We start from the raw sequence: 14,373 nt of genomic DNA, 5'->3' as shown, positions 1-14,373 counted from the left end.
CAGCATTTAGTGTAGGTGGCAACATCAATTTTCTTTCGAGGGAAAACATATGTGTCCTTTCAGTGCATTTGAGTGCTTCTGAGGCTGTGGGACAAGTCATATTCCTTGCGTGTGAAAGAGTTTAGACGCGTCGATGATGAAATAAGATATCGAGTGAGAACTCCTGAGGAGAAACGAAGATGTAAATGAAAACTCTGGAAAAGAAAAGATCAGGAAAATGCCCTCTTTACTTTCTCGACGTGGAAGAAAAACATGCAAGAAGCTTATGAGAAAACCTAAGAAAGATGAACTATATTAAAGTTGGGAAATCGATAATTCCACACGAGGTGGTATTGCGGACGACAACCCCTAGTATTATCGATTGACGGTGGTGTTAGGCCAGATGTTGCATGAAGTTGAAGAACATCTGTTTCAAGTTTGAAATCCAGTACCAATCTCTTTCTTTGTTTAAATGGCGGGGTGGAAACCAAGTTTGAGGAAGGTACACTGTCATGCACTGCAGGACCAGAAGGAGTCAAATACCACATAAGTCAAGTCTTTATTTATCTCTATCGCCACCAGCGCATCAATCTCCGCGTTTCACTGGAGTCTGGGAAGGAGGGCCATCACGCCCACACAGCGACTCTATATATGGACTTGTCCTCCACGGCCTGCCATCTCTCAGGACACTATGCATTCACCAAATAGCATGGCCTCTTGCAGCAGAAGCACACACCCTGTGCCACCGCACTACTCTTTCGGGCTTTGGCTTACGAGCATTCTTTTGTTCACGGAGGCAACAACGCCGACGACGAAGGGGTGCGTAGAGGGCGAGAGGGACGCCCTCCTCGACTTCAAAACCGGCATCGTCAAGGATCCTTCCAGCCGTTTGTCATCATGGCGAGGCCGAGTAGACTGCTGCAGATGGAGCGGGGTGGTCTGTGACAACAGAACCGGCCATGTCGTGGAGCTCAACCTCCAGAATTCCGACCCTGATAACGATGAGATGTCTATCGGAGGTGAGATCAGACCATCCTTGCTCCTGCTAACTCATTTGGAGCGCCTCGACCTCAGCAACAATGACTTCGGTGGGATCCAAATCCCGGAATTTTTTGGTTCCCTTACCAAGTTGACGTATCTCGACCTCAACGGGTCCTACTTCGGCGGAGCCATTCTGCCCCAGCTGGGCAACCTGTCCAGGCTCCGCTATCTCGACCTAAATTCACTACATGACTTAACGATCGATGGCCTGCACTGGCTCTCGCGTCTCTCTTCCTTGAGATACCTCTACATGGGCGGTGTGAACCTTTCCGTGGCCTCCCACGATTGGCTTCAAGCAGTGAACATGTTGTCCTCACTAGAGGAGCTACATTTAACACACTGTGGCCTCACCGTCCTCCCCTCTTCTCTTTCCCATGTCAACCTCACAGCACTGGCCACTCTCGATCTCCATGGCAACGTCTTCAACTCCACCTTCCCCGACTGGCTATGGAAACTCCACAACCTCTCTTATCTTGATCTCAGTTTTTCTATGTTCCATGGTGCCATACCTGCTGGGATTGGAAATTTGACTGGTCTAAGAGAACTTCATCTTAGTGATAATTCACTTTCAGGTCCCATACCCACTGAGATTGGAATTTGTAATAGTCTTAAACTTATCGATCTGAGTGATAATTCACTCTTCGGAGTCATACCTGCTGGGATTGGGAATTTGACTTGTCTAAGAAAGCTTTATCTTAATGATAATTCACTCTTTGGATCCATACCTGCTGAGATTGGGAATTTGACTGGTCTAACAGAGCTTTATCTTAGTGATAATTCACTTTCAGGTCCCATACCCATTGAGATCGGCAAGCTTTCCAACCTCACTATTCTCTCTCTCTCTAGTAATTCCCTAGAGGGCACCATGTCTGCACTCCATTTCGCTAACTTAACCAAACTAAGCGAGCTTGATGTATCCGAAAACTCCCTAGTCATCTCAGTAGGCTATGATTGGATTCCTTCTTTTCAACTCCAATCCATTATGCCTCATTCTTGTATGTTGGGTCCTACATTTCCAAGATGGCTCCGTTCACAAAACTCCATTAAGGATTTGGATATGTCGAACACAAGCATCGAGGATGCCTTGCCTGATTGGTTTTGGAACACTTCTTCTTCTTCTATAAATCTCTCCCAAAATCAGATTAGCGGCACTTTGCCAACTTCCTTGGAGCATATGACACACCTGAGTGGTTTGGAACTAAGTATCAATATGTTAGAAGGCCCGATTCCTCGTATGCCACCTTACTTGAGTCATATGAATTTGTCTAGTAATTCTTTTTCAGGGCCGTTGTCAGCAATCTCTCTCACATTAGAATTGGGAATCTTGGATCTATCGTATAACCATATTAGCGGGAGTATACCATCCTTTATCTGCGACTTGAGAAAACTTGTTATCCTCGATCTATCAAGCAACCAAATATCAGGTGAAATCCCTTGGTGTTGGCAGGAGACAAACTTCCTTTTCTACATTAATCTGGCAAACAATAAGCTCTCGGGAGAAATTCCTAGCTCTATTGAAAAGTTGACTCAGCTTCGGTCTTTGCACTTAAACAATGATAGTCTACATGGGCATCTTCCTTTGTCATTGAAAAATTGCAGTAGACTAGTTTTTCTTGATCTTGGCGATAATAAATTCTCAGGCAGCATACCTACGTGGATTGCACAAAACTTTCAAAACCTAGAGGTGCTCCGGCTATGCTCAAATATGTTTTTTGGTAACATTCCTTCAGAGCTTGGACAACTTCATCATCTACATATTATCGACCTTGCTAATAATAATTTATCAGGGACAATTCCAAGCTCCTTCGGTAATTTAAATGCAACAAAAACTTATAGGCAACGAAAATTGACTAGCCTAGGCAAACATATAACTTATGATGCAATAGTAAAGACTCGCCATGCTTTGTCGCATTTTGATGATAGCATCACTCTAACTATAAAGGGAAATAGTATCATATTTTCTATCATTGTTTACCTTGTCAATATTATAGACTTTTCAAATAATAATTTGACCGGAGAAATTCCAGAAGAAATTGGGTCTCTTTCGGCACTCCAAACTTTAAATCTATCAAGAAATATTCTTGTCGATCAAATACCAACGACAATCGGTGGCATGAAATTATTGGAAACTCTGGACCTGTCATTTAATAAGTTATCCGGAGACATTCCTCAAAGCTTGTCAGACCTGTATTCTCTGAATCACTTGAATTTGTCTTACAATAATCTATCGGGAGTTATTCCTTCGGGAAATCAACTACAAACACTCAATAACTCATCCATTTATATTGGCAATGCATATCTATGTGGAGCTCCCCTCACCAAGAGTTGTTACGATCTCAAAAGTAACAATGTGACAAAAGAAGACAACAAAGACGGATCCTTTATGCCGCCATATTATCTGAGTATCATACTCGGATATTTGGTTGGATTATGAAGCGTGTTTATCATTATGTTGTTCAAGAAAAATTGGAGGATTTTCTATTTTCAGATGATTGATAAAATGTATGATAAAGCTTATGTTGTCATCAAAATAAGAATAAATAGATTAACAACTGATTGAGGGTGAGGACGGCATCAAAAGTCAATGTAATAGGAGTATCTTGTGTGTTGTATCCATAATAAGTTTGAATCTTGCAAGATGACATCGTTGAGATCATGTAATTGTTTATTTTCAATATTTCTCTCTCTTCTTTTTGGTTTCATCTTTGTAAATATTGTGTGTATTGTGAGATGAAAACATAATTGTTGAATGTAATAATATTGTTGTGAAGAATGCATTGAATTATTATAATACAATATTTTTTATAATATTATGTTATATATTTTGTATTTTTAATATGTTGCAGTATATTATATTATTTTTAAATTAATATTAAATCTCGATCCACCGATTCAATCATGAATCCGATGACCTGAGACTTGGCCAACACCTATGCTGACGATAACGCCATAAAAATCCCACGGTATTATGCGCTTAATGTAAACAGTCATGCTATCACGTCATGTGCTTATGGAAAAGGAAGACTGACCGAGTCAACGTTGGGGCATTTACGTAGCAGTCTCACACGTCCCGTCCATCAAAAAGTAGGAGATGAAGAAAGGATGGAGAAGTCACTTCGAGTCCGTTCGCAGCAGCCGTGGAAGCTTCTTCGAAGGCACGCGGTGGGGGACTCGAACCGCTTGGCGACCGGAGTCAACTTTGACAAGGATCGGTGAGTCTATATGGCATTCCACGATTGGGAGGACCATTGTGGACTCTCGTCCTCCCCTGCAGGATTCCTTGCACACGCTATGCCCGTTCTTTAGAGTTAGGAAGAGACTCGACTGCTGAAGCCATTTTAGCCTTCGGAGCTTTTTTGACCTCAACTCCGTGTGCGTCCTTCTTGGCAGCTGCGCTTCCATGATCATTAGATTAGGACTCACGTTATAATTGTTAGAGCTAGTCCCAGGATATTTATCAAAGGATAATTTTGACAACACAATAAATACAATAAAACGGAAAGAATAAAAGCGACAAAAACAAACAAAACACCAGAACACCAGATATACGTGATTCGATCAAATGACTTTGACCTACATCCACACGGAAGAAAGATGTACATCCACACGGAAGAAAGATGAGCAAATTACTACTGCAAAAGAGGGACACTTACAAATGCCTTAGGAAGATATTCCTAGGCCAAAAAACACCTTCAGCTTACTAAACAAGAAAAAATCCAAACCGTAAGCAGGTTTTTTTGTGGTGCGTCTGACTTCAAAGTCCAGACCCTTATTTATAGTTTTCAAACGAGACAACAAATCTGATTTTCTCGATGTGGGACTACGGGACTTGCCAAACTAACATTAATATGTATCCTTTTTCACTACTTCGATCACATGCGATGGCTGTCATTTCACAAGAGGACCCATTGGCAATCGCGGAGAGCAATGGTTCAACCTACCACATTCTATATATTATATTCATATATACATGTTCTCCGCTGTGCCGCCTGCAGCCAACTGGTCATTCGTTCACCAAAGAGCATGGGCGACACGAGAAGCCCATCCCATTCGTCGCTGAGCTGCTCTTGCCTAGTGAGCGTTCTGTTCTTGACGCTTGTGACGACGACGAGGGGGTGCATGAAGGCGGAGAGGGACGCCCTCCTCGCCTTCAAAGCCGGCATCCTCGACCCATCCCGCCGCTTGTCCTCGTGGCGTCGCCCAGTGGACTGCTGCAGATGGAGCGGCGTTGTGTGCGACAACACCACGGGCCACGTCGTGCAGCTCAACCTCCAGAATGCGGAGGCTTACTACGACAATTCGACGGTGTTGGGGGGTGAGATCGGTCCATCTTTGCTTTCTCTAACTCATTTGCGTCGCTTGAATCTCACTCAGAACGACTTCGGCGGCGCCCGAATCCCCAAGTTCTTGGGTTCTTTTGGGAGACTCAGATATCTGGATCTCTCTTATTCCAATTTCGGCGGAGCCATTCCTCCCCAGCTGGGTAACCTGTCAACCCTCCGCTATCTGAGCCTGTCCTCGTACAACTTGAGGATCGACGCGGGGGACGACCTACAGTGGCTCTCGCGTCTCTCTTCTCTAACATTCCTCCAAATGAACTTTGTGAACCTCAGCACGGCCTCTCCCGATTGGCTACGAGCCGTGAACCAGCTGCCCTCCCTGCAGCAACTCTATCTGTCAGGCTGTGGTCTCACTGCCCTCCCCGACTCTCTTTCCCGCGTCAACCTCACGGCTCTCACCACCCTCGATCTCCGTGGCAACTTATTCAACTCCACCTTTCCCAGCTGGCTTTTTGAACTCCGTAGCCTCTCCTATCTCGCGATCAGCAATTCTGAATTGTATGGCACCGTACCTGCCGGCTTTGGGAACTTGACTCGTCTCGCGCAGCTCGACCTTAGCGGCAACTCGCTTTCCGGTTCCATACCTGTCGATCTCTGGAGTTTGGCCAGTCTAACCACACTTGATCTCAGCCATAATTCATTTACGAGTCCCCTTCTACCTGAAATCGGGAACACGACAAGTCTGTCGCAGCTAAACCTCGTTTAGTGCTTCCTCGTCGGTTCCATCCCTGCCGAGATTGGGCGCTTGACCAGTCTTACGGAATTACGCCTCAGCGGCAATTCACTTTCGGGTCGAATCCCCGCCGAGATTGGGAATCTGTCCAGCGTAACGCAGCTCGACTTGGGTCATAATTCACTCTCCGGACTGATACCGGTTGAGATCGGCAAGCTTTCCGACCTTTCCACCCTTGATCTCTCCGATAACTCCCTGGAGGGCACCTTGTCCGAACTCCATTTCGTGAACCTAACCGAGTTGGTCGCCCTGTACGCTTACGCCAACCCTTTGACCATCCGATTCGACGACGACTGGGTGCCCCCTTTTCAACTTCAATCCATCAAAGTTGATACCTGTGACTTGGGTCCCGCGTTTCCCAGGTGGCTCCGTTCTCAGGAATTCCTCACTGATATTGATCTGTCCAACACAAGCATCGAAGACACACTGCCTGATTGGTTTTGGAATTCTTCTTCTTCCACCATTATGGACATAAATCTGTCCCACAATAAGATCGGTGGAGTTTTGCCGGCATCCTTGGAGAGTATGGCCACCTTGATGCTCTTGAATTTGAGCTCCAATCTCTTTCGAGGTCGCATTCCTGTTTTGCCACCAAACCTACAAGCGCTGGACTTGTCCAGCAATTCTTTGTCGGGATCGCTACCCTCGACCATCTCATCACAGTTGGGCTACCTGTTCCTCTCCCACAACTATCTTCATGGAAGCATACCGTCGTCCTACGTCTGCGACCTGCAGCAACTTTATGCCCTTGATCTATCCAACAATCAAATATCAGGAGAAATCCCGCGTTGTCGGCCGGAGGGATCACAACTTTTGTTTGTCAATCTGGCGAACAACAAGCTACGAGGAAAGATTCCTGACTCCATCGGAAACTTGGGCAACCTTCAGTTCCTTCACTTAAACAACAACAGCCTCTTCGGACGTATTCCTTCGTCGCTGAAAAATTGCAGTCGGCTGGCTGTCATTGATCTCGGCAACAACAAATTCTCGGGAAGTATTCCAGCGTGGATCGGACAAAGTTTACGGAATCTGCAAGTACTCCTACTGCGCTCAAATATGTTTTCGGGCCATATTCCTCTGCAACTTGGACGATCTAGTAATCTTCAAATCATCGATCTCTCCAACAACAGACTATCGGGATCGGTACCGCACTCTTTCGGCAACTTCAGCGCGATGATCTCCGCGTCAAAGTCGATGGCTTCTACGGTTTCGAACATTATGAATTTTGCGTTATCCTCTTTCGTGGCAAGCGAGAGTATATCTCTGGTTACCAAGGGCGATGAGTTCAGCTTCTCCACCATTCTCCGATTTGTGAAGAGCATAGATCTTTCGAACAATGATCTGAGCGGAGTGATTCCTCCGGAAATCGGTTCTCTTTTTGCGCTTCAAACATTGAATTTGTCGAGAAATAGTTTTGAAGGCATGATTCCGAAAACAATGGGCGATATGAAGTCATTGGAAACTCTGGACCTATCATTCAATAAGTTATCCGGAGTCATTCCTGAAAGCTTTTCGGCGCTGAATTCTCTGAACCACTTGAATCTGTCTTACAACAATCTATCGGGAGCGATTCCATCGGGGAATCAACTTCAGACGCTGGAGGATGCATCCATTTATATCGGAAATGTCCATCTCTGTGGTCCTCCGGTGACCAAGAGTTGCTCCGACGATCCCAACGTCGATTCGACAGAAGAGGAGTACAAACAAGGATCTCATGTGCTGTCATTTTACTTTGGTACCGGGCTCGGATATTTGGTCGGCTTATGGAGTGTGTTCGTCGTCATGCTGTTCAAGAAAGATTGGAGGCTCTTCTATTTTGCAACGGTGGACAAGATGTACGACAAAGCGTATGTGGCAGTCAGGATAAGAATGCGAAATTGACATGACGCAGCAATCAAAGGAAGGCCGGTTGAATGTGATGCAAGTTTCTTCTGTGTTATAAGCCTGATTTACTCCACATTTCGGGAATCTATCTCTTTCGAGGCCATCAGTCATTGGTTTCTTCCAGATCGACATGAAAAAGGAGTGAAGGGAAGACTTCCCCGGGGAGGGTGGATTCATCTTGCTAAACTGCGCTACCGTTGGACTCTTTCCACGCGCTTTCCTTGGAGCCTGATGGCGACGGCACTCGTTTTCGTTTGGAAGGTTCCGTGGAAATATAGTAGAATTAATCTCTGAATCCGTCAGGTTGTACTCTCACCAGTATAATGTCCTCCTCCTCTGCTGTGGTGCCCGTGGTCTCCATGCTGCTGCAGCCTACAGAGTCTTCGCTTCACGAAAGGTTTCGAGAGTCATAAACTTGTTGTTCTGCATTCGGATCTGGCAAAAACAGACGCTTGATATTGAAGTTCAACTACACTATGGGTCTTCCAGCATTTGATGTAAAAGAAGATGTTTTCCGACATTGATGCATTGACTATGAATGAGTCCTGTGTCCACACTAAAGGAGAAAATGAAGCATATATATATATATATATATATATATATATATATATATATATATATATATATATATATATATATATATATATATATATATATATATATAAAATTCAACCCCAATAATTTCTCAGGCCCAGGAAAAATGAAAGGGTGATTTTTCTAAAAACATCTCTGTTTTTAAGTTCTTTTTACAATGACACCCTCATTTTAAAATATTTATTTATTTATTTTAAATATCCCAAATTTTCCTCGACCTTATTTATAGTTTTTCTTGTTTCATATGAGATATGGTCCTCTTGGTCATCGTCACTTCCTTCATCATATGAGCATTGTCGATTATCTTAAAGTTGTCTCGCTTTTATGATTACTTAATCTTTGACAATAAATTTAATTATGTCTTCATCATGATTTTCGTGGATGATAGATAAGCTAGATGCAAGTATAATTCAAGGGGGGGTTGGTTTGACGGACAAAGATGAAGAGGTTGAAATAATGATGGAGTTAAAGCAATAGATGTGGAATGTGAGAAAAGTGAAAGATATGACCACGATAAATAAAAAATGATGAGGTAGGATGGAAAGAAAGTGAAAAGCTATAGATTTTACATGAGTGATGAAGGATGAAGAGCATAGGGAGCCTTTGAGGTAAGCAGCGTCGAAGATCATGATGATATGAATAATAGGAGCGAAGAAACAATTAAGCTTGTTATGGAAGATCGAATCTCCTGAATGCGAGAAAACATCTAGGACTTGACAATGTCCACTAAAAAATGAGATGATAATGAACAAGAATATCACTGTGGAAAGAAAGAAAAATAAAAAATAATTAACAACCAAAAGAGATATTTAGGATGGGACCATCCAAAAGCAAATGTTTTTTCAAAAAAATTATTTGGACATTTCAAAGTCTATAATGCCATTGGCTATTTATAGTTTGAGGATCTCTCATTTAGAAAATAAGTAAAATTAAATTTTATTTTATTATAAATTTATGATCTGGAAGCTCATAGAGGAAAGTTGATTTCTAAAATTATTTATGTAACACAAATAGATATAATTGCATTCGTTTACATACGTCCCATAGGTTTTTGAAAAGTCCTTATCGATAAAACGTAATTAGTAACATTTATTTCCACCCTCGTTGAATTATTTGTGTTGGGTACGAAGAACTCATAAATAACATCGCTGGTTTCTCTTATTTTCATTTTTATTTATTTTTTATGTTACATTTTTATTTATCATCTCGCGTCACTTATTAGGTAAGCATGAAAGATACCACCGCATTGCGAATGGCTCACTCATCGACAAACTAAAATCATTTAGGTTGGACAAATTCCAAGTGGCGATAGGATAAATATCTCTTAGTCTTCGGATGGGACACCCCACATTTACTGGAGCATCGCCCGTCCCTTACGCCCGTGAACTTAAAGCTTCTCAGGTCACATCGGCCATCTTCCACACCCAACGGGACTCTCTAATCCGAACGGGTCATTGCAATCCTACGTCTCACCTTTCCCTTCATGTCATCTCACACTCTGATGGACGGATGAGATGCAGGATGCAGACCCAGTGGCTGTTCGCATGCGAGGTGTGACCTTTGGCCAACCGGACGCCTCCTGTGTAATATATATACATGCCCTCCATCGTCTGCGATTTCTCCATAAAAGAAGTAGCCATTCACCAATCAAAGATGGCCAATCCCAGGAGAAGCACGCGTCTCTGGCTCACCAGCATTCTGCTCTTCGTGCTCACAACCACGGCGTCGGCAAAGGGGTGCACTGAGGTGGAGAGGGACGCCCTCCTCACCTTCAGAGCCCGCATCGTCGATCCGTCCCACCGCCTGTCCTCGTGGCGTCGCCGAGTAGACTGCTGCAGATGGAACGGCGTGGTGTGCGACGACACCACTGGCCGCGTCGTGGAGCTCAACCTCCAGAATTCGGCGGACATTACTTTCGAGTCGAATCAGGCGGCTCTGCGGGGTGAGATCAGTCCGTCCTTGCTCTCTTTAACGCATTTGGATCGCTTGGATCTCAATCACAATGACTTCGGGGGGTCACCGATCCCCACCTTCCTGGGCTCTTTCCCCAAGCTCACGTATCTCGACCTCTCCTGGTCCAACTTCAGCGGAGCCATTCCGCCCCAGCTGGGCAACCTGTCCAGCCTCCGCTCGCTCGATCTCCATTCGTATGGCTTATCGAGCGATCGCCTGCACTGGCTCTCGCGTCTCTCTTCCTTGAGATACCTCGACATGAGCGGTGTGAACCTTTCCATGACCTCCCACGATTGGCTTCACTCAATGAACATGTTGTCCTCACTGGCGAAGCTGCATTTACCATACTGTGGCCTCACCGACCTCCCCTCTTCTCTTTCCCATGTCAACCTCACGACGTTGACCATTCTCGATCTCTGTGGCAACCTCTTCAACTCTACCTTCCCCAACTGGCTTCTAGAACTCCGCAACCTGTCCTATCTTGTTCTTGGCGATTCAAAGTTGCATGGCGAGCTACCTGCTGGGATCGGGAGATTGACTCGTCTGACGCAGCTTGACCTCAGCGCTAATTCACTCTCTGGTCCTCTCCCCGCGGAGATTTGGAGTTCGAGGAGTCTAACAAGCATCGACCTCAGCTTTAATTCCTTCAGAGGTCCCATGCAAGTGGAAGCAGGGAATCGGACTAGTCTCTCACAGGTATATCTGATCAGCTGCTCACTCACTGGCCGCATCCCTGCTGCGATTGGGAGTTTGACTCGTCTCAAGGAGTTGCACCTCAGTGGCAATCGACTCACTGGTCCCATACCTGCCGAGATTGGTAATTTGACTGCTCTAACAACGCTCGACTTGGGTCATAATTCTCTCTCTGGATCCGTACCACCTGAGATCGGCAAGCTTTCCAACCTAACCTCTCTTGATCTCTCCCTCAATTCCCTGAAAGGTACCATGTCCGAACTCCATCTCGCCAACCTTGCCAAGCTAGATGTCTTATACTTGTACAGGAACTCCTTGGACATCGCAATAGGCCATGACTGGATTCCACCTTTTCAGATCGAGACAATCGGTCTGGATTCCTGTAAGCTGGGCCCTTCGTTTCCCGGATGGCTGCGTTCACAGGGATCCATCGTGGATTTGAATTTGTCGAACACGAGTATCGAGGACACTTTGCCTGACTGGTTCTGGAATTCTTCTTCCTCGTCCATTATGGTCATAAATCTGTCCCAAAACAAGATTTCCGGCACTCTGCCGGCATCCTTGGAGAGTCTAACCAACTTGATGTTCCTAAATTTGAGCTCTAATCTGTTCCAAGGTCTCATCCCTGTTTCGCCACCACTCCTACAAGCACTGGATCTATCAAGCAACGCTCTCTCAGGACCGCTACCATCGACCTTTGCACCGGTGTCGGAATACTTGTTCTTCTCAAACAATCATATTAACGGGAGCATACCATCCTACGTCTGCACTTTGCAGCAACTCTTTGCCCTCGATCTGTCGAACAATCAAATATCAGGAGAAATACCTCGGTGTTGGCAAGAGGCAAATGAACTTTTGTTTATCAATCTGGCGAATAATAAGCTCGGTGGAAAGATTCCCAACTCCATCGGAAACTTGACCAATCTCGAGTTCTTGCACCTGAACAACAACAGCCTCCATGGATATCTTCCACCATCGTTGCAAAACTGTAGCCAGTTAGCTGTCATCGATCTCGGTCGCAACCATTTTTGGGGCAACATACCGGCATGGATCGGACAAAACTTTCGATATCTGGAGGTACTTTCGCTACGCTCGAATATGTTGTCAGGCAACATTCCGCCACAGCTTGGTCAACTAAGTAATCTTCAGATCATTGACTTTGCCGATAACAAGCTATCAGGGATCATACCACGCTCCTTCGGCAATTTCAGCGCCATAATTTCCATATCAAAGTCGATGTCTTCCACGATTACGTCTGACCCAAACTTCGAGTTGTCCTCTTTCGTAGCCAGCGAAAGCATAGCTCTAATTATAAAGGGACATGAACGAAACTTTTCGTCTATTCTCCATCTCGTGAAGAGCATTGACCTTTCAAAAAATTCTCTGACCGGAGCAATCCCCACAGAGATCGGGTACCTTTACGCACTTCAAACTTTAAATCTATCAAGAAATAGCATTGGAGGTATGATTCCGAGTACTATTGGCGGAATGAAATCACTGGAAACTCTTGACTTATCATTCAATGACTTGTCCGGATCCATTCCTCAAAGCTTATCAGGCCTGAATTATCTGAGTGACTTGAATCTGTCTTATAACAATCTATCAGGAGCCATTCCATCGGGTTATCAACTTCAAACACTTGCAGCATCCAGTTACATCGGTAATGCGAATCTTTGTGGCCCTCCGGTTAGCAAGAGTTGCCTCGAGAAGACAAATATCAATGCGACATACGAGGAGGAGGAAGAAGGATTTCATGCCTTTTCATTTTACTTTGGCATCACACTCGGTTATTTGGTTGGACAGTGGTGCGTGTTTATCATCATGCTATTTAAGGAAGATTGGAGGATGTTTTATTTTCGAATGATTGATCGATTATATGACAAAGCGTGTGTGGCAATCAAGATAAAGATCAACGGATGGAGGATCAATAAAGGAGAGAGACGTACTCAAAAGTGAAGGTAACGTTATTGTATTATACATAATGTGTTTGAGTACTCAAAATCTACATTAAAAATATATGTGTATGACTTTGCTCCTATCTTCCGTTAGAAGTTTTATGTCTTCATTAACTTAATGACTAAAATGTCAAATATCTCGCGATATTTGAGAGCCCCCTAAGCTAAGGCTGGTAGGCTGCAGGCTGTCTGTGAAAACAGAGAAGGGAGCTCTTTTGTTTTGGACCATTGGTTTTCTTTAGGAGAGATGAGGAAATTCCAAGTGATTGTGTATTTTATGATTATATATAGCTTTTGTTTGTAAAAGTGACTCCGAAAGATCTGATTACTGTATGACAGAGAAACTTTATTTTGCATGACGATCGAGCCCGCTGACTCCCTTGTATTTTGCCCTGTGAGTGCGGCATGCTGCTTAAACAGGGTTTGCAGCGCGTTTGAGCATAAGTGGAGGATCGCCTAAAATCCAACCTGATTCGATGAGTGACTTGGTTCTTTTTCTCCAAGTGATTAAGCTGGTCATTGTTGAAGCCATCAATTATAGTCTCTGTGCTGAAAGCTTATTCTTAATATTGATCAGTTCTGCAGCTCCTTGTTTCTGTTGAAGATTTTGTCCATTCGCCTATTATTGTCATATTTACAATTCAATCATGACGTGCTATCGATGTCCATTGATCAAATGGATTACCCTCTGCTGAACCTAATTGGCATCCGAACTCATTCACCAGTGTTGTATTACTAAACAAGTGGAGTACAGATTACATTTTTACAAATGCATGCATGAGATACAAGTTTTCGGTCACCAAGCTGAGATAACCCGAGGAGAGCATCGAAACAAAGCTCTCTTTCTGCAGGTGTATATTGTACAAACACAACAGACTTCTCGACAAGAAAAACCATTTCATATGCATCCAAGCTCTCTCTCTTCTGCGGAAGTATATTGTACAAACACAAAAGACTTGTCAATAAGAAATATGCTACAAGCGAAACATTATGGAGAAGATGTTATGCATCTTGGCAAACAACTTCATTGGCCGCCGGTTTGGTACTGGCAGACATGATTGTGGAGGTGAGTCTTGCTTCTTTTTCTTCTTCCTTCTGAGTTGGAAGAACTGTTGCAGGACTTCTGAGCACTCGGTCGTTAGGACCCCACGCCTTATTCTTATATCTGGGTGGAAGGGGTGAACAGGACCTGCCTTTTGGT

The 14,373-nt window shown here is 44.2% G+C and overlaps 4 protein-coding genes across 4 annotated transcripts; all 4 read left to right on the top strand.

Moving 5' to 3' along the window:
* The first annotated feature begins 688 nt into the window (after nt 1–688).
* On the top strand, nt 689–4,236 carry LOC135675431 (receptor-like protein EIX2). The gene is made up of 2 exons (XM_065185586.1): nt 689–1,808; nt 4,040–4,236. Exons 1-2 carry the CDS (start codon nt 689–691, stop codon nt 4,234–4,236), a joined length of 1,317 nt encoding a protein of 438 aa, XP_065041658.1.
* An 807-nt stretch (nt 4,237–5,043) lies between these two features.
* Nucleotides 5,044–6,066, top strand: LOC135675430 (receptor-like protein EIX1). The gene has a single exon (XM_065185585.1). It carries the CDS (start codon nt 5,044–5,046, stop codon nt 6,064–6,066), a length of 1,023 nt encoding a protein of 340 aa, XP_065041657.1.
* A 492-nt stretch (nt 6,067–6,558) lies between these two features.
* On the top strand, nt 6,559–8,495 carry LOC135676028 (receptor-like protein EIX2). Its single transcript, XM_065186787.1, has one exon. The coding sequence runs from the start codon at nt 6,559–6,561 to the stop codon at nt 7,972–7,974; it is 1,416 nt and encodes a 471-aa protein (XP_065042859.1). The 3' UTR covers nt 7,975–8,495.
* Nucleotides 8,496–10,224: 1,729 nt separating this feature from the next.
* LOC135675429 (receptor-like protein EIX2) lies at nt 10,225–13,173 on the top strand. The gene has a single exon (XM_065185583.1). It carries the CDS (start codon nt 10,225–10,227, stop codon nt 13,171–13,173), a length of 2,949 nt encoding a protein of 982 aa, XP_065041655.1.
* Nucleotides 13,174–14,373: the final 1,200 nt, after the last annotated feature.

This window comes from Musa acuminata, chromosome BXJ1-6 (assembly GCF_036884655.1).
Source record: "Musa acuminata AAA Group cultivar baxijiao chromosome BXJ1-6, Cavendish_Baxijiao_AAA, whole genome shotgun sequence".
Classification (NCBI taxonomy): Eukaryota; Viridiplantae; Streptophyta; class Magnoliopsida; order Zingiberales; family Musaceae; genus Musa; species Musa acuminata.
This window is presented reverse-complemented; position numbering and strand designations above follow the sequence as displayed.

Excerpts from the sequence above, each read along its gene's own strand:
- LOC135675431 (XM_065185586.1), top strand. The coding sequence starts at position 689 with ATGGCCTCTTGCAGCAGAAGCACACACCCTGTGCCACCGCACTACTCT. Across the intron at positions 1,809-4,039 it reads TAGTGATAATTCACTTTCAG|GAAGACTGACCGAGTCAACG; the intron begins GTCCCATACCCA and ends CTTATGGAAAAG.
- LOC135675430 (XM_065185585.1), top strand. The coding sequence starts at position 5,044 with ATGGGCGACACGAGAAGCCCATCCCATTCGTCGCTGAGCTGCTCTTGC.
- LOC135676028 (XM_065186787.1), top strand. The coding sequence starts at position 6,559 with ATGGACATAAATCTGTCCCACAATAAGATCGGTGGAGTTTTGCCGGCA.
- LOC135675429 (XM_065185583.1), top strand. The coding sequence starts at position 10,225 with ATGGCCAATCCCAGGAGAAGCACGCGTCTCTGGCTCACCAGCATTCTG.